General features: G+C 44.8%; 8 protein-coding genes across 8 annotated transcripts; 6 read left to right on the top strand and 2 right to left on the bottom strand.

Moving 5' to 3' along the window:
• Positions 1-527: 527 nt before the first annotated feature.
• EDB91DRAFT_1251786 (uncharacterized protein) lies at positions 528-2,952 on the bottom strand (the record flags this gene model as incomplete). Its single annotated transcript, XM_041323426.1, has 11 exons — positions 528-753; positions 806-1,134; positions 1,197-1,331; positions 1,387-1,530; positions 1,585-1,646; positions 1,705-2,344; positions 2,400-2,483; positions 2,534-2,650; positions 2,703-2,783; positions 2,833-2,841; positions 2,890-2,952. 11 exons carry the CDS (start codon positions 2,950-2,952, stop codon positions 528-530), a joined length of 1,890 nt encoding a protein of 629 aa, XP_041173918.1.
• Positions 2,953-3,816: 864 nt separating this feature from the next.
• EDB91DRAFT_1349083 (uncharacterized protein) lies at positions 3,817-4,398 on the top strand. Its single transcript, XM_041326001.1, has 3 exons — positions 3,817-4,033; positions 4,105-4,261; positions 4,295-4,398. Exons 1-3 carry the CDS (start codon positions 3,847-3,849, stop codon positions 4,365-4,367), a joined length of 417 nt encoding a protein of 138 aa, XP_041173917.1. The 5' UTR covers positions 3,817-3,846; the 3' UTR covers positions 4,368-4,398.
• Positions 4,399-4,733: 335 nt separating this feature from the next.
• Positions 4,734-7,122, bottom strand: EDB91DRAFT_1251784 (uncharacterized protein; the record flags this gene model as incomplete). Its single annotated transcript, XM_041323425.1, has 9 exons — positions 4,734-5,073; positions 5,128-5,147; positions 5,562-5,705; positions 5,757-6,017; positions 6,067-6,561; positions 6,614-6,719; positions 6,774-6,799; positions 6,854-6,940; positions 6,991-7,122. 9 exons carry the CDS (start codon positions 7,120-7,122, stop codon positions 4,734-4,736), a joined length of 1,611 nt encoding a protein of 536 aa, XP_041173916.1.
• Positions 7,123-9,294: 2,172 nt separating this feature from the next.
• Positions 9,295-10,070, top strand: EDB91DRAFT_1084759 (uncharacterized protein; the record flags this gene model as incomplete). Its single annotated transcript, XM_041315813.1, has 4 exons — positions 9,295-9,491; positions 9,553-9,732; positions 9,847-9,870; positions 9,965-10,070. The coding sequence occupies 4 exons, from the start codon at positions 9,295-9,297 to the stop codon at positions 10,068-10,070; spliced, it is 507 nt and encodes a 168-aa protein (XP_041173915.1).
• Positions 10,071-11,360: 1,290 nt separating this feature from the next.
• Positions 11,361-13,267, top strand: EDB91DRAFT_1084758 (uncharacterized protein; the record flags this gene model as incomplete). Its single annotated transcript, XM_041315812.1, has 10 exons — positions 11,361-11,378; positions 11,459-11,535; positions 11,694-11,766; positions 11,818-12,073; positions 12,119-12,143; positions 12,202-12,290; positions 12,486-12,539; positions 12,662-12,912; positions 12,974-13,050; positions 13,198-13,267. 10 exons carry the CDS (start codon positions 11,361-11,363, stop codon positions 13,265-13,267), a joined length of 990 nt encoding a protein of 329 aa, XP_041173914.1.
• Positions 13,268-13,666: 399 nt separating this feature from the next.
• EDB91DRAFT_1084757 (uncharacterized protein) lies at positions 13,667-15,326 on the top strand (the record flags this gene model as incomplete). The annotated part of the gene is made up of 7 exons (XM_041315811.1): positions 13,667-13,672; positions 13,800-13,886; positions 14,092-14,176; positions 14,271-14,492; positions 14,647-14,825; positions 14,874-15,138; positions 15,187-15,326. 7 exons carry the CDS (start codon positions 13,667-13,669, stop codon positions 15,324-15,326), a joined length of 984 nt encoding a protein of 327 aa, XP_041173913.1.
• A 912-nt stretch (positions 15,327-16,238) lies between these two features.
• Positions 16,239-16,547, top strand: EDB91DRAFT_1058067 (uncharacterized protein; the record flags this gene model as incomplete). The annotated part of the gene is made up of 1 exon (XM_041314129.1): positions 16,239-16,547. A coding segment is annotated over one exon (309 nt), but the record flags the coding sequence as incomplete, so codon positions are not given.
• Positions 16,548-17,700: 1,153 nt separating this feature from the next.
• Positions 17,701-19,068, top strand: EDB91DRAFT_1238763 (uncharacterized protein; the record flags this gene model as incomplete). The annotated part of the gene is made up of 10 exons (XM_041321766.1): positions 17,701-17,780; positions 17,832-17,975; positions 18,027-18,123; positions 18,182-18,375; positions 18,427-18,553; positions 18,615-18,642; positions 18,727-18,743; positions 18,797-18,823; positions 18,860-18,942; positions 18,999-19,068. 10 exons carry the CDS (start codon positions 17,701-17,703, stop codon positions 19,066-19,068), a joined length of 867 nt encoding a protein of 288 aa, XP_041173911.1.
• Between the last annotated feature and the right edge of the window lie 4,544 nt (positions 19,069-23,612).

Raw genomic sequence — 23,612 nt, 5'->3', positions numbered from 1 at the left:
AGAGACCTGACCATCACAGAATCGGGCTGGAGATGTTTTTAATAGATATTTTTGGCAAAACCAAAGCAAATATGCGCAGATTATATCCAAAGACAAAGTAATGTAAAAGCATCAGCATCACAACGTCAAACAACAATAAATTGCAGGAGAACTCCAATTCTGATGAAGCTTTGTAGGTCTCACAACTGTGATAGTTGGCAGATAAACACTTGAAGGAACTCTTGCATCTCTCCAAAATGGTGGTCACCCGCTGTACGAGCTTGACTTCGCGATGGCTGTTTGTAATTAGATGCAGTCGGCAAATGAGAGTTACAGTATGCTTCTAATATTTATGCAGTATTGCCATCCCTCACCATTAGCATACGCTAGTCAGCCAATTAGCCTAGTACTAGTAGTAATGCATAGGATTGCAGCTTTCTGGCCATACAGGAGGGAAGTTCAAGTTCTGCTCCAAAGGTCTCAGCTCTATAAAGACATTTTATACATGGACTCAGCATACAAATTGAAAGCAGCACCGTACATCCTATCTACTTGTGTGTGAATAATGAAATAGGCAAGTCCCATATAACTCTCAGAGACCTCGGGGAACTGAAGCCGTCACCATTGGGAAGCGCGCCAAACTGACCAGTGGGGATTGGCTGAATAATGATAGGCTGAATGTCTTCCAAGTTCATTCGCCTGTCACCAGTGGTGTCAGAGATAGTGCTTTTCGCATGTCGCAACTTTGTGGCGATCTGCAGAACATTAGTACTCCTAAATGTAGATCATGATGAGCTAGGTAAAACAATGCGCAGATGAAATTTACATTATGAAGGGGAGACTCCTCACGGCCTCCGAGAACGCTGGAAACATGTGTGGTTGGTCATACATATGGTCCAGAGCCGTCATGATAATGTCATTCATCGGTGCTGGTTCCAGGATATTCGCGATGTCAATATCGGCATCCACCTCGACCTCGACCTCGACCTCGACCTCAGCCTCAACTTTGTTCCCAACCCCGGCCTCGGCCTCGATCTTGGTCTTGTTCTTCCTCTTCTTCTTTCCATCCTTCATGATGAGAAGTAGAGTATGGTAAATCTGATATATTGACACAACTTCTGTTAATTTGATACAAAAGGATAAAGGGAGGAAAGACTTGCGAAAGTCATTAAATTTCCAACCAGGTGTTGTGCTAAACAATTGAAGCTTGACAGAACCTCTTCTGGAAAAAGGTTGCCGATCCTTCCATCGCGTTTTCCATCTGATAACCCTTCAATGGGATACAAAAGGGATGCCCACAGAACTTCTCGAAATATCTGGTGACTTATGAGGTCTGAAATTGCTTGCTGGACCTGGATAACAAAACACTTGAGGTTGAATTAGGCTAGTTGGTCTCCAGTCTCTTACCTGAGAGGATTTGCCTGAGTTAAACATCAGAACGAAGGAGATAGCCTTCTGGCTCATCTTGGTGGCAAAGTTGGGGTGTGCTGACATCGCACCTTTCAGGACTTTTCCTAGGTCCGATTTAGCACTGGAGAACAACTTGGCCAGCTGCTCAAATTAGTTCCTTGGAGGAAGTAAACGCAAGGACGAGAGAAAACATACACTTAAGTGAAGCACAGGCCATCCGACAGACACGGTTTCGGTCTTTGAGATCTTCATGATCACTGATCAAACTGTAAGATAGCGACTCATAATGTAGCATCCAAGATGCAAGGCGCCTACCTGGTTGGGACTCCATGGCCTCGTAGGTCTTTTGAGCCATGTCTAAACTAGTGAGAAAACAATTCGTTATCAAACATCGTGTGTTTGTCACAGAAATTCGAAACGGGTTTCCAGAAGCTCCTGTCCACAAACCGCCAACAAACAGGCACTTTGTGAGTGTAATGATTCGATTCCAGGGTGACCTCCTCATGAAACGAAATATTTGTGTGTGTTTCACCCCGTCCACAGTACTGATGGAGTCTCTCCACTCTAGGCTGGGAGGCACGACCTGTGGTTGCTCATCGAAGACCAGCTCAAGTTGTATTTCATTTGTTTCCTCTAGAGTGAGTTGCTCGTCAACACCGCTCGCAGAATAGCCAGTGGATTGGTCGTAGAAGTTGAAGTCACTATTTGTAAAATCAGTGCAATCCAAACCTGGCGCAGGCGTGCTAAAGGTAGGCATCTCCATAGCATATGGAAGGACTGGATCGGCAAAATCGAAGTGCTCGAGGGGTGAATGTCCCGATGGAAATTGCATAGATGTGCTAAAGGTGGGTGTCTCTACAGCACATGAATCAGCGACAATGAGACGCTCGGGGGGCAGATATCCCAATGGAAATGGAGCATGATGGAATTGTACTGATCCGTTCAACTCTGGAAGCTATCAATGTGACATGAGAAGCCATGTACGACCACTACTAAGGAACAAAACTCACCAACCACGAAGGGAGAGCTAAACCTTTGACACCTGGTCTACAACAGGTAGAATTGATTGACCGGACATAGGCACCACTCTCCACCTAAGTTTGTACTTGCATAAGTGAACCGTCTGGGGTGGTGAAGTTCTCACCGTTATTGCAAATAAATTGTGGATATAGTTGATATCCCCCTTGCCGGGGACAACTAGCGTTCCAACTTGTAGAAGTGCATGAATCCAAGGCTGATCATCCTCAAATATTCTGTCACACTACAAACAAAACAACACAATGAGATAATTAGTGATTTGAGGTAAAACTCACATAGATGGGGTAGATGTGGTCGTAGTCGGCCAGGTAACCAATGAGAATGAATTCTGCCCCAGTAAAAGTGACAAACAGATGCTGAAATTGCAGGTTAAAAGGAAACAACGGCTGATGGACAGTGACAAACCGGTTCGCTCTAGAGGGAAAAATTCAGCGGATGGTTCATAGTACAGAGTCTACTTACAGCGAGTTGTATGAGGCGAAGGATGGAAGTGCATTGTGGCATGTATAGCCACACATTGGACATTGAGGGAACACTATCCATGATCAGGGTAGTAGGCAAGTGAATTGACAACAAATGAAGGCCGGTCATTGATTATAAGACTAGCCATGGATTACCAATGGCCAGAAATCATGGATGGTCAGAAGCAAATAGCTAGGAATGCGTGGTGGGCAGGAGCGGTGGGCAAGGCGGTGGGCAGACGTGGTGGGCAGTCCATGAGTAATTAAAATTGTGCCCATTGAGTAATGTACATCAAGAAAAACTGTATCTCTATATAGAGGACCATCCTCTATATAGCCCCGATAGCACACCACAGCTCTATACAATCTATCACAAGCTATCACAGCGCTATAGACCAGTATAGACATCATGAAAGTCTATATTACCATAAAGTTTGGTAAGTGTATTTAGAAGTAAAACATTTCAACAACTATAGACCCCAGTAGACTGTGGGAACTTTTTTCGATGAAAACCAAAGTTGTAGTCCTTGTCAAGGGAAGTCTATCCATAGTCTAATGACTTCAATAGGTTAAGATCCTAGTGAGTTACAAGGAAAATACTCGAAATCGAAGGGTTCAAGAAAGCAACTTGACCGTGGGAACCTTTTTCGATTAAATCAAAGTTGTAGTCCTTGTCAAGGGAAGTCTATCCATAGTCTAACGACTTCAATAGGTCAAGATCTTAGTGAGTTATAAGGAAAATACTTGGAATTGAAGGGTTCAAAAGTGTTAAGGTACACCTTATTTATGTAAGCAAAAATGCGAAAATTCACCTTATGTGTATTCAAAATCCTAATGCTAACAGTCAATTTCATTGTCTTTTTCTTACTGTCATAATCCTAGTCCTAATAAGCAAAAACTCGAAAATTCACCAAGTCTTGTGTTGTGGCTTTGTTTGGCACTGCTTATGTAAGCAAAAATGCGATCAACCAACAAGTCTTTTCCCATTCTTTCCTTCCCCCCCACTGCCCCCTCATTAGATTATCTTCCATATTTCTCTTACAATTTTCGAGTTTTTGCCTCTCTTCTCTTCTTCTTGCTTCTCTATCCTTCTCTTGGTGTTGATGTTGTTGGTGCTGGTACTGGTGCTGGTGCTTTGAACTCTGGTAAGTCTCCCCCCATAATTTTCGCATTTTTGACTATTTGACTAATCTTTTTTCTAACCCTCTCCTTCTAGCTCTCTTCCCTCCTGCTCCTCCTCCCCCCAACTATTTTCGCATTTTTGACCATTTGGCAAGTCTTTTCTCTGACTCTCACTTCCTCCTGTCTAATCCTCTCCTTCCAGCTCCCTTCCCTCCTCTTCCCTCAAGAATTTTCGCAATTTTCACTATTTGGTAAGTTCTTTCCTCTCTGATTCTTCCTTCTAGTTCTCTTGCCTCTTCCTCCTGTAATTTTCGCATTTTTGCCTGTTTTGTAGTTATTAGTTTACATGTATTGTAGCAGTTGAAATATAATTTGGAATTTTCGCTTTTTTAATTTTTAATTTTGAGAACACTATCATGGCAACAAACAGCTATTAAGAGAAATTTTTGCTTTGTGTTTTGAGCTATAAGAGCTACAATAGCTACAATAGTTGTGGTATGTTCCACCCAGCTATAGCAACTTTAATAGAGCTATATAGCACTATACACTGGTGTAGTAAGCCTACACAATTGGGCACTTGGCTATATGAGCTATAGGGCTATGGAGTCTGTATAGCAGTCTATAGTGCTATGGGTGGCTATATAGCCTTACCACATTTTCCTGATGTAACACATACTTCACATTAAGGCCGGCCAGGAAATCAGATCGCGCTGTAGTGTAACATTAATTTTCGTAATCATAATCGAGGGTGCAGTCCATGAACATCTCATCTAGTGCCTCGACAATCGATTCTGTGCTTGCATTCCTTTCCGGCCCAAAAAAACACAGCTCCTCGACACCAAGGTAATTGCCCTCTTCATCCTGTTCATCCCACTTTCCGTCAGATGGTTGGGCGATTTCTGTTGGGTTGTCTTCAATACATTTGTCTTGCACCTGGGCACTTGTCTGGCTGGCATGTTGTGGTGCGGAGTTACGAGCTTCTAAGACCCCCGCACTATGTGAGTAAACGTGCCCTACCCCGAGGCTAAAATGAAACCTCATGAGGGCGTCACGATCAACAAAACTAATAGAGTTGTAAAATCAGCAGACATGGCCAAAAACGGACAGAATCACTCACCTATTAATGTAGTACTCTTTCTAATCGTGTTTATCTCCCACTACGGGAGAAATCCCATCATTCAAGTTGCGCTGGCCTCGAGAGAAAGCTGGAATAATGTGACATGCCCTCAGCACAGCGCCCGGGTCCACGAAGCCAAATGCTCCCGGATTCGCTAGAGGCAGGAAATGAACACGGCACAAATTATGCGTTTCCCATGCATGGTCTTGTACAGACTCATACCACCACATGAAAAGGAACTCTGTTTGACGAGATTCATACACATTCCCAGCGCAAACAACGTTGACGTGGTGTATACCGAGGACCTTGGCATAATGGTAGTGACCATTGTGCCCATCATCATGTTGGAGCAGCATGATGTTGCAATGAGGGGTTCTCGGATTGATGACGTCTTGAGCCCTTCAAACATCATAAGTTGTATAATTGAGCCTCACCAGGTTGTGGTGATAGATTCTGTTACGTTTAAAGAGAATGGAAGCACGTTCTTTGGTGGTATGGGTGGCTTTCTCCATAGAAGGTCCAGAAGCTCCTGGGCCAATACGGTCCAGAATATGGTCTTTTAACCACGGCAGGAAGTCCTAAGACGCATGTCAGAACGACAATGAGTAAATTCTAAGGAGGTCAGCTACCTTCATAGCAGGATCTCCCACATGACTGCGAAGGTAATGACCAACTTCATTGTAAAGCTTCTCACTTTGGCTGATGTGGTGGTGTAGCTGGGGATCACTCGCAGTTTCGTTTGACTCTGCATGAGAAGCCCGTTGTTGCTGTCGTTGTTTAATGCGGTGCAAGCGCGTTTGATGCTGCTCAATCTGAGTTAGCTGTTGAACAAATGCTCTGTGATCAGTTCGGCGGTATCTACCCTTCGGCATGCGGTGCTCCAACTCCCCCTAATAGCAGTTGAGTTAGAGGGTGGATGGGCAGTAGATTATGGCTTACTGGCTCTGTGCTGTATGAATCTGTGGTTCCAAAGCGACGGATGGAAGTCACATAATCCCCCAGCGCATGAAACTTGTAGGTCTGAAGATTGAATGACTTCTTTCTCCTCAGTTGCCTTGGTAAGGGTGTATCCAGCAACTGCTCTGCACTGGCCTTCTGTTTCCCTTTAGCATTGGTACTTGCTGCAGTTCCTCGCCCAATGCCATTCGCCTTGCCTGTCTCCGTCCACTTAGCTGCATCTTTTGCTTGCCGACAAGACTGCGCATCAACCTCACGATCGAGCTCCTGGGTGCTGTACGCAGCGCACACTGTCGCCTTAAACTTACGAAATTGTTCACTGAGATCGGTCATTTGTTGGTCGAGGATCGCTAAAGTCAGGTCAGAATGCATGCGAAGCTTGGCAAGTCCATGCCAGTGTGCCATGATGAAAAGGAGATCCATGATAATTTTATTGTGACCTTTGGGGAGCAGGCCTTTGAAGACCGGGATAGAACACTCGTGCCAAGTTAGTTCACAAAGAAATGTGAGAATTATCCCAAACACATACCTGAAGAAGATCTTCAAAGTTTCGTGCAGCCAAGTTTGACAATTCAGAGGTGTTGACAGAGAATTGCCTAATTGTTGCAGGCCCAAATGGGGGAACCTGTCTGTACCTGTCAGAGGTGCAGATGAGTGTGGTGGGCCTTCATTGGATATATATTAGCCACCTTCTATCAAGCTCGTGGACCAGGTCCTTATTCAAGGCAAAAAGTATTCACAGTAAATGAATTAGAAGCATACACCAAACCCCTAGTTCAAACTCATGCAGGAGATCGACAACAAGCGCAACAAACACATTGAATCCAAACACACTAAGGCTGTCTGACAGCGAGTTCTAATCAAGGGTGAGTGAAGGCCACAAGGAAGATGGATGATCGTGCTCACTGAATTCAGTACCCACGAATCAGGCTTGAAAAGCGACTCGACTGCTGCACTGTCAATGCCATGGTTCTTCTCGTATATGAACCTGCGCGTGGTAGCAACAGGCTGACTCCTCGAGGTATGAGACCGTGCCATCATTGAACGTTGTTGCCGATCACGGCTCATTCCCAGATTATGAAGGCGAGCGGTCAGTATCAGACATCATGTACAGGGACAACCTCCCAGCTGCTGAATAGTCACAATGAGAACCCTGGCTTTGGTGAGCTTGGATTTCTTTGGAGAACATTAGTGACTCACTTCTCAGGATAATCTGCAGAGTAGGTAAACAATTGCGGATAAAATCGGCATTTTATCCCGTCACAGCACAAAATCACGATCCTGTGCTCATAAGCCTCCAAAAATTCGTGATTGAGCAAGACTTTCCATTGAGCCTGAAATAGTTCGCGCTGACAATGTGTTGTGCACTTGCGACCAACCCCCTTGCCTCCAGTGTAAGTACCAGCGAAATCTTTGAATGAGTCTGGCAGCTGCCAAGACGTCAGTTTTGAACGCTGAAGAGGAAACTTTAGAAGGGTAATCGCACCTTTTGAAAATAGGCCACATGGTTAGCCAGATTGCAGGATGGTTTGCAACGGCAGTATTTGGATTCATTTCCAAAGTACATATACAACGGCCAGAGCTTCACATTGCCAAATGTTGTCAGGTGCATGGCATCTGACCAAAACATGAGTGTGACGACCACGCGTGGTAAATCACATCCCTCCTCTTGAGGAGACTCCTGAAGTTCACGGTGCGTGTCCATAAAAGTTGGAGAGGTGTACAGTTCACCTTGGATGTCGACCTCACGGGGAAGATGGGGAGCACTCCATCACAGTTGGTAAGGTTCGTAATGAAAAAGTTCATCATCCTGAGGATTTGAGAGCTTTTCACGAATGATGGAGATGAGAGATCGATGGTAAAGGTCTGCTGCGATGTATGGTTGAACGCCTGGCTGAGCTGCATTCCGAGAAAAGGGAACTTGAATAGTTACTTGCGTTTTGCGCCAACCTGCATCCTCATCCTCCTATTTGTCCCTCTCATCATTGTCAATACTCGCACCCAGTCTCAAGTTGATTTTGTCCCATGGCGTACTCCGGACATCATCGGGATCAAAATTGGGGTGACCGACAATATCAATCAGCTCTTTGAAGCTTTGATGGGACTTCTGTATGTTGCCATTCCAGTACCAATGACCGAGCTCAAAAGATGATTGATTGGGATAGGGGTGAAATGAAATGTTGTGAGTCTCAGCAAGGGCATCTAGCTCTGCTGAAGCAACAGCTGGGACATAACTGATATCTTGGAGCATTACTGCTTCTTCCGGGTCGTGAGATGGGGGGGTGGATGAGAAGAACTGGCAAATCAATCTGAAGACATTCCTAGCAGTGCAGAAAGGGGGAACTGGCAGAGAAGCACAATCACCGGTGGACACATCAGTTGGTCCCAGTGGATTAAGCTCTGGTGCTGGGGTAGTATGGCCAGGGGGGGCGCTTGGAAGAGGTTGTGGGAGCACATCCTCATGCTGCCTATACCATAGCGCCATGGGAACGCCAATACATCAGCTCCTCCGCTGTGCCAGTGATAAACCCTCATCTTCATCTATTTCCATAGGCATGGCGCCAATACCGGTGCTAGATGCAGCGGCAGGTGGATGGTCCTGCAATAAAGGTCCTGCACCCGAAACCTCATGTGGGTGGTGCATTCTTGGCGGAGTTGAGCAGACGTGTAAAGGCTCAGGCTCCACATTGAATGGCTCATTGACCTGTTTAGCAGACAGGAACGATCCCTGTGGATGGTGGGGGTGCGCACTTGAAGATGTAGTGCTAAGGCGGGTACACCCATCGACTCGTGACCGTTTTGCAGAACCCAAAAGGTCCTTTGCTTTAGATAAAGCGGAAAACAACTGCTTCCTGCCCTTCGTGCACGAGCGTTGATGTTTACTGTAGGCATTCTCATGCGTGAATTCATGCGTACAGGTGCATCTGAAGGTGATTGGGGCCCACAATGAGTCAGCCTGATCCATGACGATGAGGAGCAGAAAGCGTGAGGAGCTAAAGACAATATAGTTGAGCCCAATGATAAAAGATCATTGCATGGAATTATTTACGATTCGGCAACAATAAAATTGGTCACTAACGATGGTGAGTCAGTGTGATTACTTCCAAATAGCCTTGGCGCTATGATGGTGGGCCACACGGTGGGCTGGTGCACTTGATGATGGCATGATGGCATAGGCTGAGTTACTGCATCATAAAAGCGAGGTAAAACATGTCCTACATCCTTGCTACACCGGATCACTCACTGGCAATGGAAGCTCCATTTTCACCTTCTTCAACCATTACTGCCCCCCCTGACTACCATGAAGCCGCCCGACGGTTAGCCAGAATGATTGCGGAGGCTATGACATGCAACTTCACCCTCATGCATTATGATAGTGCCTTGGAGTCCATGATCAAATGGTGTTGGTGAGATGGCATTGGGATCCTATGCAAATGTTGAGCTGACACTGCTTAAAAAAAAACGCAGGCCTATCGGTTGTGATGGAAAAAAAATTCCGCCATCCCATCTAGAGATGCACCGTGATGGATACGATTTTAGATTCCCATGCTGCTTATGTGCTGATGGTGGTGGAAGAGGGGTGTATGTAGAGTCTGCTGTGTATTCTTGGTGGGATGAGGGTACCAAAAAGACTGATTGGACCACAAGGTGTGCAACCAATAGATGCGGATACCAAGGTTCGGTATTCTTCATGCTCAAGAAGATCTCAGAATCAATATCACCTAGTGAAAATAGATAAGTACTTCTGGCTACCATCCTCAGCCGCCTTCTGGTACCCTCAAAGAGGTATGATTGCTTCGTTGCAGCACTGCAGGTTCATGACGGACGATAAAGAACAGGAAGTCTTGCCTGAGGCTATTTGACTTGAATGGACCCACAGGGAGCAAACAGAACTGTTGAACAGACTCAACTCTTCTATTGGTGATGGAATTCCTGCAAGGGAGTTCTGGGTCCTGTTTAGACGCTGCAAAAATGCATGCAAGTAGGAGCAAGGCCATTGATGAGCCGTCATATCTGTTCAGGTGTGACAAAGCATGTACCACGGTCACAGTACACTTTAATCGAGTCAGTGACGCTCTGTTCATAACATATCTATATCGCTACATCACTCAGCTTGATAGTACTAAGGCCCTCCATCATCGAAACCAATCTGATAGCCTTATCACAAGCTGTGGCCCTTGATGATGAATGGACAGTGTGACTGACTGACTAAGACCTATGATACAACATAAATATTGCAAGGATATTCCAAAGCATTTACATAGACACTCCACAATGATGTAAAATAAGTTACTGAATTATGTAATTTTGATATCGTTTGTTGTTTGGCACTGGGTAGCCTGATACTTGCCACGATCGAATATTGAAGTTCCAGTTATAGATAATCGATAATCCACTTTACCCACACCAATACACAGTAGTACCATTTGCATCACTTACAGTAATTGGCCCCTGTTAAGCTGTCAATCCCCCGAAACATAACACATTATAACACTTAGATGTCTCGCACAAATCACGCGGCTTGTATGGGATCGTTGCCAATGAAAGGCAGAAGCGTTTTAGTAAGTAATGATTGTAATCAGCGACCAGTAACTAACGATTTTTATCAGATGCAGATTGACATATGGTTCGATTCGGTAAGTCTGTTGGGAACTTCTCAGCGATGGGCTTACCGAAGATATCCAGCGTCCTGCTCAATCGGTCGCCGCACCACCCATGCGCGGTCTGGCTGCAGCATAAAAACCACATTTATCCGTGTTGTAAACAAGGTGAAAGCAACGCTTCAGGTGAGTCACACAATTTTCATTAGCACGATCATGATCACACATGTTGCCCTGTTTATGTAGCTATAATGACTCAGAATCAGGGTTGATTGTCACGCCTTAGGCATTCACTGCATAGCAAAGCCTAATGCATCCATATCATCATATACCAAGTTGTAGCATATCTTCATCCCCTCACACCTCAGCGCTACAACAGTTGTATCATAATTTAGCATTGTACAATATCTCGGACTCCGTGCAAGATCACGATTTATCTGATTTTTAGTTTTCCATAGACTACATACATATTAACACACCGGAGTACGATCCTACAGTGCCATCTTACCCTACTCCTACTATATCTATCACGATCACTTCAACTGCCAGTAGTCTGCACGGTCGCTAATTATATCCCTGGTTTAGGGTTGTTCCAAATGGAGTCATTATGATCAGGATCGTGGCGCGGAATATAAAATACCAGTATACTGATTATCATTGTGTGAATGTTGAACCATGGCTACAACCGTGACAGTACATTCATTCAGTCGCGAGTTCTAAAGCTGTTCATCTAGCTGTGATGCAAGACCCTAGTTGAAAGAGTTGATTAACAGATCTCGCAGCTGCCCGATTGCAGTATCCCTATCTGGCCAATGCAACTTGGGCGGTACACCGAAATGGCATGGTCATGGTGAGTGTGGTTATTACAGGACGAACACCGAGTGCTCACCACTCAATAAAATAGGGATTCTCTATGTCGTGATTATGACGTCGATGTGATGCAGATTGAGTTGCCTCAGTTAGTGACCTTTGTTTGTGACGATGTCGACCTAACCGTGGCATCAACAGGACTGAAGTGCATGGGGATTGGACCGAGTTGGTTCACCCATCAGGAGCCATATATAACTACAATGCGAGAATGGTGAGCACGGGCTGGTATTTGGAGTTATACGCTCACTTTGTGGTAATAAAGACAACATACGTCGAAATGAACTTAAGGACTTGTTCAGATGAACGGCTCCAGAGGCTCGAGTCTTGGATTGAAGCGTCAAGAGCCAAGCTAAACGGAAAGCAATATTTGCTAGTTGTGGAGCCGATCGTAGCGAGAGAGAAGGAAATCTATCCATACTATTACGTCGTCCCAGAGAATCATATCATTACCTGGGTAGAGCCAGTGAATGTCTACCTTCTTTTCCAGGAATCTATAGCATCACACTGGAACCATAAAAGTACATTGCTTTTTTGTGCATTGATTCTTGGACTTTATTAGACAGGACTCAAACTGGAGGCTCAATATTGGTGAGCGATTGACAAAGGATGTTATACTGACACAGAACATTTCTCACTGATTGAGTAGGAAACATGTTGAATATTTTCCTCACAAAATCACAATACCCCTCTTGGAAATAAGAGCTTTGCGAATTCAACTGAACTGGTATCGTGTAGGTGAGTTGTTTAGCGTTCTAGAGCCCGATCAAAATGACCTGAACAACAAACAGAAGCATTGGCCATTGAACAATCAACAGCGGCTTCAATATTCTGGACTCTGGACCAGATGAAGGAAATGACCGATGAGCTGACCATTGCTGGCACGTACCTTCATCTCATCTCTCAACATTATCAAATCGATGACTGACACAGAGGAACTTGCAAAATCTGATGGGATCATGAAGGGACCAGGTGTCACAATCTGTGGTGCGTGATTTAGGAAAACTGGCAATCATAAAACTCATCTTTCACAAGGTAAAATATTGCACATGCTCCATATGATATCGTTTTCTTGTGCCAGACATTACTGAATTAAACAATCAAAATAGGTCATCATGAATACCTGAACCATCATGGCCAACCTGAAGCTCGCTTAATACAAATGCACTCACTGGCCGAAAAACGTAGAGACCTCGAAGATTCTCCCTTCATGGCTGGCGCTACAGTCATCATGCTTTGGATTCCATTAATGGTTCTCAGACACCTTAAAAAGATTTACGTTGATGGCCTCGTGAATGGGGTGGACATTAGGAGTTTTACTGACGATTTCAGTGCCCAGGCTAAAGCTCAAGCTACTGTGGTAAGTGCTTTGTCGTGGACCCAAATGAACACACTTACTATGACTTTGTCTGCTCTGACAGGCAAGTGTCATCATGGCAGTCAATGCCAGCATCCTTGCTGTCCCAGGTTTAGGCACACAACTCACCACAAAAACAATGTGCTCCATCTCCTTCATTCTCAGTTTCTACTGTATTATTGGGGGCGCAATGGCACAACACTTTAGTCACAGACTGCGATCCCTTGACTTTGCAGTTCAAACAATTTCTTTTTTTGTAACATGGGCCTGACATTACCAACTTGACAGGTGTATTACCTACAAGGGAAGATGGCCAGTCTTGCAATCATCGCAAGTATACCAAGTTTTTTGTATCTGATGAGGTAATCAAAACTTGGATCAAAATGTCTTATTACTCACGGGACCACTGTAGTTTGGCATTTTCCATCCTCGGATTTCTCGCAGGCATATTTACAGCTGAATTCAGACTATCTTTATCTGCAAAGATCGAATGCATGCTGGCGCTCATCGTTGGGGTGGGCCTCATAATTCCATTGATGATCACCAGTTTCGGTCCTGGACTGATTCGATGATGAGGAACAACTCTTGTATTGGAGCAACACATTAATAACTAACAAATGATGAACGATGCGGATTAGTCATACATCCGTAGGGATATTCTAATACCAATAGCTAGGAAGACAGTCATCATATGCATTATCAATACCATCACATTTCACATTCCTTATAAAAAAACTTTGTTGCTTCTGAGACCCACATGACAGTGAGTCACGGTCTTGAAGTTAAATGTTCAAGTTGAAAACCAAGTACTACTAGTAGTAGATACAATATATCCCTCACAAATTGATTCTGAATTTGCCTCTACTGGAATATACAGTATGATTTCCAAGGCTTCCAGTCGCACTTTGCCTGATCTTTATGAGGCTGCAATTGCAGAACGGGTAATACCAAGGCGGCGGAAAGTTGACGGCCCACGGGTGAGTTATTTATATCTTTTTGATGCCTACCAGCTTGCCCACCAATCTTAACTCCGCGGAGGCTGTAGGCACTCAACATTCAATATTCAACCACCACTGTGCATACATATAAATACCGTTTATTATGCATATCACACTCACTCATGTGCAGCCATTGATTCAATATGCCAGCCTGTCTTTCTTTGGATCTGTTTGATTACTCAAGTGCTCGCACAAGCATTTTTCAACTCTCGAATTCACTGGGCTCCAAAATGCTGGATGCCTATATAGGACTGATCGCAAGTCAGAAGGTCAGTTGGTAATTTCACGTCTTTGTATATACTGATCGTTTTCTGGTCACGTAGCTTCAAACTGAATTATATGTTCTGTCATCTTTGCTCAAAGATCGAGTCTATTCTGGCGATCTTTGGGAAATAATCGGTGAGCGCAGTATAGAGGTGATGCAAGAAGAAATGTTGCGCAGGCACCAGTATATCTGTACTGGTGGGGACAGTGGAAGGCATGCTCTTGTAGAGCAAGTTCTCATGGACGAGAGGAAGAAACGGTGTCAGATGGAGGTGTCCTTGTATAGTCAGGCGATCGAGCTCTTGGAACAACACTGGATGTGTGAGCTTATTCAAATTCAAGTGCGGCTGTGCGGTCTGAACCCACTTGTTATTTGTAGCACACTTTGGAGCTCAAACCAAGCATGCCATCAGGCCAAGTGTGATGCAAACAGTTACACCTGCCAACTACATACCTTTACCTTGCATGCCTTTAGCCTGTTCGATAGCAACACAAGAGACGTTCAAAGCTTGGCTAACGAGGAACAATGCCCACCACCTTGTTCCGTGTTCAGAACCTTTGATTGAGAAAAATTTACATTCGGATGGTTCTACTCTTTCAGTCTTTGGTCAATCGGCCTCGCAAGCAGGAAGACCAACATCCATCAGTTTGAATGTTAGTACTGTGATAATCTGCTCAGCTGCTCTCACTGTCTTTCTACAGTGTATTGGCTCCTCATTTTCTCTGTCAAGTACATGGGTCACTTCCAATGTCCAAGAAAAAACTTTCATGGCATTCCAAGCAGAACTGGCCATGCAGGCGGGGTTGATGGTGACGTCCCTTGCTACTAGGCGTAACAATGCTCGTCTGCGTAACCTTGGGCTGGATTTGCTCATCTTGCGGGCAAAGCTATGCCGCGCCCAAGCTGAGATGGAGCTCTACACAATGGCTATTGAAAATTCCCATGTGTGCGGCTTCTGTGATGGCAGTAAGCACAAGCTGATTGTGCTCCCTTCCATTGCTGATGCCCTTGTAGGTTTGTCCACGTCCCCAGATCTGATTGTTCCACGACATCTACCCAAGGAAGTAGACCTCATCCACGATGAGGATGACGATGAGGATGACGACAGTAATGGCACAGGCAGCAAAGACTATGATGATATCAATGTTTGGTGATGCCATGAGTTAGACCAGACTAAGATCAACATCCTGTGTACATGACAATATTTTTAGCCATTCCACTGGACCTAACCTTCATGACTTATTACTGCCATTGTATCAAACATTGCTAGCTACTGTATCAATCAGTGTTATTTTGGTGTAATCACAATAGAGGACTTCACTCCAGTTTTAAGAGTGGCAAAGCTACTTGTATTGCTGCCACGGATCACTGATTGACCATGGTTAAACGTTAAATAGTTATATTTGTGCTTCACCAACTTGGAATATTCCAATTCTTTCTTTCCTCGACCCTCACATAGTACATCTTACTAGTAGTATCTATTAAGCATACCCAATTTGGCAGGCAATATGTCACCCTTAGCTTCTTGGTGGGTGCATTCAATGTTGTGCGTTCATTTGCTGCATTATGGGCTTTTGTCAAAGTCCTGAGGGCACTTCGCTGGCGATTGAAGACGACTCAACTGTGGGGCCCACCTCGTACCAGGTTCATATATGGCGTTTCACAGAAATTCGCACGACCTCGTCTCATCCAAAGATAGTGCTGCAATGTTTGAGCATTGGACGATGGAGTATGGGGTGGCATATATGATTCCAAGCGTCCTTGGACAGACTATAATTGTGCTACATGACCCAAGAGCTATAGCACATTCTTATGCCCGAGAGACATGGACATATGTGCAGACGCCCCTTTCATTGGCACTCATAGAGTCATCGGTATGACATCTTGCAGATGAAGGTCTTGCTTCTCATGGGTTACGAAACGACATCCAGCGAGTTGATTTCTTATCTGCTGCTGTCATATTAACTGACTCTTCATTGGCAGTTAGTCTTACGGTAAGTCCACTGTCCAATAACACATGTGCACGCTATTCATGTGATGATCAGTGGGTGCTGATCGAGCTATCGCAACACCCCGATGTCCAAACCAGACTCAGAGAGGAACTGCTTGTGTTTGGCACTGATCCAACATATGATCAATTAAAGGCTGATCTCCCATACTTGGATGGGGTTGTTCATGAAATTCTACGACTCCATCCTCCGGCGCCCGAGATCACTCATCTCAATCATTTCTTGATCAATTCATATCATTTTTCTGTGTTCCAAGCCGCTCTATATATGGTAGATCTTATCTTCTCGACCACACAAATCTCGACGCCCATACGTGATCATGGTCTTCTTGAAGGCCTTGGAGCTCGTGAGGTGAGTCAATGCTAAATGCTGCATCATCTGACAGTAGACAAGGTGGTGGAGTATTAGGCACTTTCCGAAGACATGACAGTGGGTCCGAATAGTCTTACAATGTCAAGGCTCACAACGTTATCTAGTAGTATCCGTATCTGTCATATGGCTCATTGCTGTCTGCAATCGAGAGAAAATTGGTTTGTTATCACAATAAAACACTACAGTACTCCTTCTGAATTTACTCTTGGTCCTCAGGCTCAACCTCAAATTTGTATTCGCCTGGGTGATACAGTCAGTTTATTTTCAGGGCCACTCACATCCGACATACTTTGAGTGGGAGAAGGGGCATCCCATGCAATCTGACGAGGAGAACAAGTGCTGATTCCACTTGGTACGTATTCTTCCATCACCCTTACCCGGTAATTTTCCTCTAACCAGCGAAGTCTGTACTTTTGGTACAGATTTTCCAGCCTTGCGCAATTCGTCTCTGCCAGCTGCAGGCGCTCTTTCAGCCTGGCAATGGAGTCCACCTCATCATCTTTGTGTTTTTTTGCTGGCAGAAGCACAAGGGAAGCCTTGTCGTTCCTTGCTGATTTGTTATCATCAACATCCTCGCTAGCCTATGATGGACTTCAAGAATAATTGATGGTATTGACTGATTTTACCTGGTGAGTTCCTCATCGCTTTCACTTGCATGGCCCACTAACTCAATCCTAAGCAAAGGCATCAGCATATCTCGCCTCCGGGTAGGTGCGTTAGGTTTACTGCAGGTTTAAGTTGATACTATGTCCTTGTAGTTTGAAAGCCTGGCATGAGAGACGCGACATATTGGACCTAGGCAGATGTAAAGTGGCGAGCTGCCACAAGATGATGCAAGGTCAATGGAGCTATATGCCTATGGTGGTACTTATGTCACACTTTAATCTAGCCATCAGATTGTAGCTCCCCTTCAGCTCAAGGTTGACAGATATTCACCTTGGCCACCATTTTGGCGAACCGTAATCCCACCATTTGGCCCACTGCTCTGGCCACCGGTTATGTACCGTGCCTACTGCCCTGCCCACCAGTTAAGTTCAGTGCCCACTCTGGCTACCAGTTTCCCTGAGATATTACATAGCGTAATGCTGGGGATAAAAGCGACTTTCAGTATCTGTGAAGCCAATGCTATCCTTTCCTCCCAGCTTCCATGACCACCCAGGACACCACTTCCAGTATTTTGGCCAAACACGGCTCATCCACCCTCCAAATGGGACCTTGCAAAAAAGCGTAAATTGTCCCAATTGAATACAAGTTTTGTACACTCATCCTGTCCCCCAGCTCCTCATCCGATCCGCTCATCTCCCACAGACACCACTTTGGTCAAACGGTGTTCGCACTCTGCAACTACCCTTCCTTGCTCACCAATGGTATATTAAGACTGGAGCAAATGGAAGACACTCCATTGGAAGACTTCTCTGCAGAGTAAGAGACATACACAATCTGTATTCGCTTGTTGACTGATGTACTTGATAGAGAGCGGCAAGAACATTGCGTCTTTGAGCAACTCTTAGATTCCTACCCCGGCCTTCTGGACCGATTGAAGGATGGATCTGATGAGGACATCCTTCACGTTGGGGAGCTGCTATATCATTATCTGCATGGCCAGATTTTGCGCTCGTAATTTACAGATTGGCAAGGGAGCCACAGGTGCCAGAGGTGACAACACAAAAACGTTGAAGTCTGTGGTGCTTGATTGGATTTCGCCAAAAGGAGAAGCGATACAGCCTCCTTTACACAGAAATTCCAAAATTGACCGTGGATTCAACCATAAGCTCACTGGATCTCTCCTCTGTCCTGCTGGGCTGGATTGGAACGATCCTCGGTATGTTTTGGTTTGCCATCCTTGAATATTGCACTGATTTTTAATTAACAGGATTAAAGAGGATCTTTGCAGTGGTGAAATGTTAGTCTGTGGGGATCAATGGCCCATCTTCTTGTATGCCCACTATGTTTATGATCATGATGACCCATGGTCCGGTCTTCTTAGGAGCCACCTGTTAGTATGTGTGAGTGCGCACTCGTGATATCACCTCGCCCGTTTACTACATCATGTTCCAACAGGCCTACAAGCACGTTTTCACCTCTCCAAGTTCAGTTGACAGAGAGCCCAAAGCCACATGATCCGGTAATGCTCACCTCCATGGCATGAACTCTGTCACCATGGCCTCCATAGCCTATATTGCAACTCAGGTTCATCGATAATGATACTTTTGTGGCAGAGTAGTTTTGATGTACGAGTGAAGGTGCGATTTGCCTTAAGCTCATCTTCAGTGTTCTCATGAACCGACACGACCACAGACTCTGAGACATTCTACCATAGCCTCCTTGATCTCTTAGAAGACCCTGAGGAATCTAAGGAAGTTGACAAGCTGCTGACTTGGTGGAATCAGTATGTTTAGCATCCTTCACCACGTCGCCAAGGCTGATACATTATCACTTCCTCAGCCAAGCTTTTCCCGCTTCCTCTGCTGCCAAGAGACCCATCAGCACCAACAGTGCCTTATTCAAGATATGACAAAAACGAATGGCCCTCAGACAAGCTACAAACCTGCATGTTGTCTCTTCATAGATTTTATATACTCGTCTGTCTGTAGTAAATAGTATTGCAATCTAATGACGGTCTGCTTTCGCTTTGCTGATCTGGGGTCAACATCAGACAAGGACCATGCCTTGACTAAATGCCGATGGAAAAAATCGCCTGACCAATATCAACGCCTTGGCGCCTTTGGCCAATACAACATGTTGTTCTAAGATTTTATCTAGAAGTGCCCTTTAGAGTGTGTTTGCGGAGAAAAAAATGACTTGATTGCATTGCACATAATGACCATAGCTAAGCGGCTATCCGATAGATGGCACTACACTGCCATGCCTCCGCACCATGGGACTAAAAGCAGTCCCCATCCAAAAATGACTGACCTTGGAAGATCACAGCATTTAGAGAGAGAATGGGGAACATGCAACGAGGAACTATTTTCGTGTACCTTTGTTGTATCTCAAGCAGGGATCACAACCACATACCTAAGGTTGACGCCGAGGGAGTTCTTGTCAAGGGTACAATGACAAGCTCTGCTTGCATAAGGCAACCACGTCAGCAGAGCTCGATACTGCATTGAATACACTCGGCACCGTTGGATCATTGTCAGTTATAGTCCAACACAGTCCAGCCAAATAAAAAATTATCTGATGCAGTCATTAATTTATATGTTGGGGAGTATAGAATACAAATCTTGTTGTGCATATACTTATCGAAGCTCATCGAGGTTGGGGAGGATGGTAATTCACTGCTGCTTGTCGCACAGATTGTGCACTTGGCAGGTTGGAGCAATGCAAGCAGGAATTGCAACCGCATACCGAAGGTCAGTGCCAAGGGGGTACTTGTTGAGGGTACAATGACAAGCTCTGCTTGCACAAGACAACCATGTTGGCAGAGCTCGATACTGCATTGGATACGCTCGGCACCATTGAACCATTGGCAGTTACGGTCTAACACAGTCCAACTATATAAAAGTTTATCTGACACTGTCATTAGTTCAGAGATCGCGGAGGAAGTAAAAGCAGTCGAAGGCTACATGCCACCACCAGGGTAGGGTAGAATTGTAGTGTATTGCAGCTGGTCCTCAAGTAGGTGACGGTGGTTGGTCTCAACAACTTAATATTGCATTGCCACGTCTGATGGGTGTGGCAATATGTGCCATTTCGGTGATAAGCTGGCAAGTGATTGTGACTAAACTGTCACAATTATGCATTTGGCGGTATTTATCCAACTAAGTCCAAGTATTCAAAGCATGCTCATGAGGAGTACAATTTTGATGGATATTGTGCATATTTTAGATCAGATAAAGTCTTCTAATAATTTATTGTTTTCGGGTCGTTTACCTGATGACCTCCTGGAGGAACTAAATATAGCACACACCTAATATGCCTTGCAGCACCTCCCTGGATCATCACAACCATCTGGCAATTCTCTGGAGATCCTCTGGGTGCAAGGCACATTTTCAGTCACCTACTGTGGGAACTTCTCCACAACATAGCCCATTTTGGGTATTCTCCACAATATCTACCTTTCCCAAACCCTCCCCATCCATCCCTGGCTCACTACCACACCACAATTAGATACAGCTTGTAGTTAAGTAGTAGTATAGGTTATATACACATCATGGAACATAATGGACTGCTTTTCCTCCTTATTTTTGTACCAATACCTGCTACAGAGCCTCTGCAAGTGTGACCTAATAGAAAACATATCACAAACTGTTTCGTATTTTTGCCCATCTGGTATTGGGGTATTCTAGAGTGTTTATAATATGTTTATAAACATATATGTACCTCTCCTAGCCCTTATTTTACCCCCATAGAGCATCCTATATAATGTACTGTGCTATACTAGCATAAAATAGAAAATAGCTACACATTTTTTAAGCTTCAGGTATATAGACTTGGAAATATGATACCAAACATCCCTTCAATAGTATACACAACATATCAGGAGACCAGGTTAATATAATCAGTCCCTGTGGTGCTATGTGCTTACCCTCTTCTGGTGGTCCACCCCCTAGGAATTTTTTCCCTGCATCTCCAGCACTCCAGCATGGTAGGGTGCCTATTCATATTGATATCTAGAGTATGTAAATAACATAGTTTTGTGAGAATAGCAACAGAATCCATCTCTAGGATGGAATAAGGTCAGAGTATTGATATCAAGGATATATCTCCTGTTTTCGCTGATTAGGACTGTCAGACATGTATAGGATGATATATTATGATCAGACTATCACAGTATACACTGGGCATACTGGGAAACACAGTCCTCGAGTATTGGAAGGATCTATTAAGACATAAGAGCAGGGGAACCCAGTAGATTCTGTATCTTCTGATGATGTCACTTTGCCTTATGACAGGCTCCAAGACACCATTGATGCTCTTCATGATGAGGTTAAGAGTGTTGGAATTTGAGGGTTGAGCAAGCACATGCCAAGTCCATTGTGACAGGACAATGTGCACCTTTTTGTTCTATTGTTTGCCACAGGATACAGGCAGAAAGATGTATCCATATGGCTAATAATCCTAAAAGTCCAATACATCTTTAAGTCTAGTTATCCACTCTGGAATACATCTGTTCTGTATGGTTATCGATCAGCCAGCCTACCGAACTTCTGAGAATGGCATACACGGCTCCGGGAAGGTGGCCGTCCATTGACGTCCATCCCCGGTGGTCATATTATTTTAGTGTTTGCGATCTTGCGATCTCCCCAGGTACCATATCACTATGTAGTTCTGAGATCAAGAATCACATCAATTTAACCTTCACAATTGCAGTCCAGAAATGCTATTATTCATCAGGTCGGTCCCTTGATATAATCACAAGGAGGCGCATCCAAAGAGACCCCTATGGCGCACTCAGGCTTGGTTCAGTCCGGTTTTCTGTCATTATTTTCTAGACGCTAAACCAAACACTAGCCTAGGTTCAGGTTCAGCTGTTGGCCAAACTCTGGACTGAACACCGCTGAACATGTTTGGGAGGTCTGGTTCGTGTTTGAACCGGGTTCAACCACAATCTCGAGGTGTTGCATTGATAAGGCCCACCACAAACACCATGCGCAAACGCCCAGTGCACGTCAGCAACTGCTGACGTGGCTCAGACGAGTGCGGATGATGAACAACAGCAGGAGGAGCCTCAAGGGAAGCAGATAAGGAGGAGAACAAGGGAGAGAGACAAGCAGGAAGAAGGAAGAAGCTAGAAGGGATGGTGGACATACAATGATAGTGAGTACTCACTCACTCTGGTACTCGTCCCAGCACACCCCTGCAACACCAACCAAGAGACAATAACACCCACCACCTCCAGCAACAACAATGCAATGCCCACTACACCATCCAGCCCAGCAAGAGGATCAATGGAGGTATGAGAGGGTGCAATGCGGGTGCAAGAGAAACCGGTGCTGACAAGCGGGCCGCTGTGATCGAGGAGGGTTGTTGATTCCAATGGATGAGAGCAGGAGGAGGAAAGTCAAAGATGAGGAGGTGAACAAGGGAGCAGGAAGAAGGAAGAAGCGAGAAGGGACGGTGGATGCGCAAGAGAAACCAGCTCTGACGAGCGACTCGTCAGGATAACAATAGTGTACAGAACTTGGGGGTGATGTGGTCAGACACAGGTGTAAGCAGCTCAAACAACAAAATTACTCATGAACTGAGAGCAGGAGGTGGTGATAGCAAGGTGTAAGCAGCCTGAACGATGCATGAATGGAGAGCAGGAGGTGGGAGTGTAAATTCAAGCTTGTGAAACAAGAGACTTTGTGATCAGCACGTACTAGTAAAAGACCTATAAAAGTCCAATGATGCATAAACCAAAAATGGCGTACATGATCCTTGAGCTTTCTTGACAAAATTCCAAACTTCCTTACAAAACTACTGAACTTGAAGAGCTCGAGGAAGCAAAACAGACAGACATATATACTATCTTTCTTGCGTCTATATGTTTTTTTGCTTTCATTTTCATTAGATACGTACCGCTTAATGAAGAATTTGAGAATTTTGATCGAGTATATACAAAGTGCTGTGCATGATGTGAAATAAAAGTGGTGGGACTGGGGAAAAATTCTATTAATATTAAACATCATGTTCTATAGTAAAATGTATCATATACAGTGCTAACTGAGCTCCTGCCATCACCGCTAAAGAACCACAGAGGGTGCCGGTGGTGGGTCGACGTGGCTAGGAGCCCAGCACAGGCGTTGTGTGAAGCCCAGACTCGGAACACAGAACCTATATCAACAAAACCATCGAAGAGTCATACATGCATTCTGTCAGCCTCGAGCTTTAGATATAAGTGAAATGTGGGACTCACGAGTTACTGGTGTGTCAGGACACAAACTGCCTGATCTGAGACGCTGACTTGAAGCTTGAATGCTCGTGAATTTGATTGTATTAGAATTTTCATTTTCACTTGAAATTTTTCAGTGTAGCCTCTGAACGTGTATATGAAAGGTCACCCAGCCTGAGAGCCCCATCCTGGAACGCTCTAATCTAGAAAGTTCTGGTCAGGTACATTCGAGCTCAACT

Source organism: Suillus paluster (genome assembly GCF_016628075.1).
Source record: "Suillus paluster strain FC165 chromosome Unknown EDB91scaffold_58, whole genome shotgun sequence".
NCBI lineage: Eukaryota > Fungi > Basidiomycota > Agaricomycetes > Boletales > Suillaceae > Suillus > Suillus paluster.
This window is presented reverse-complemented; position numbering and strand designations above follow the sequence as displayed.

Excerpts from the sequence above, each read along its gene's own strand:
- EDB91DRAFT_1349083 (XM_041326001.1), top strand. The coding sequence starts at position 3,847 with ATGCGATCAACCAACAAGTCTTTTCCCATTCTTTCCTTCCCCCCCACT. Across the intron at positions 4,034-4,104 it reads TGCTGGTGCTTTGAACTCTG|CTCTCTTCCCTCCTGCTCCT; the intron begins GTAAGTCTCCCC and ends CTCTCCTTCTAG. Across the intron at positions 4,262-4,294 it reads TTCGCAATTTTCACTATTTG|TTCTCTTGCCTCTTCCTCCT; the intron begins GTAAGTTCTTTC and ends TCTTCCTTCTAG.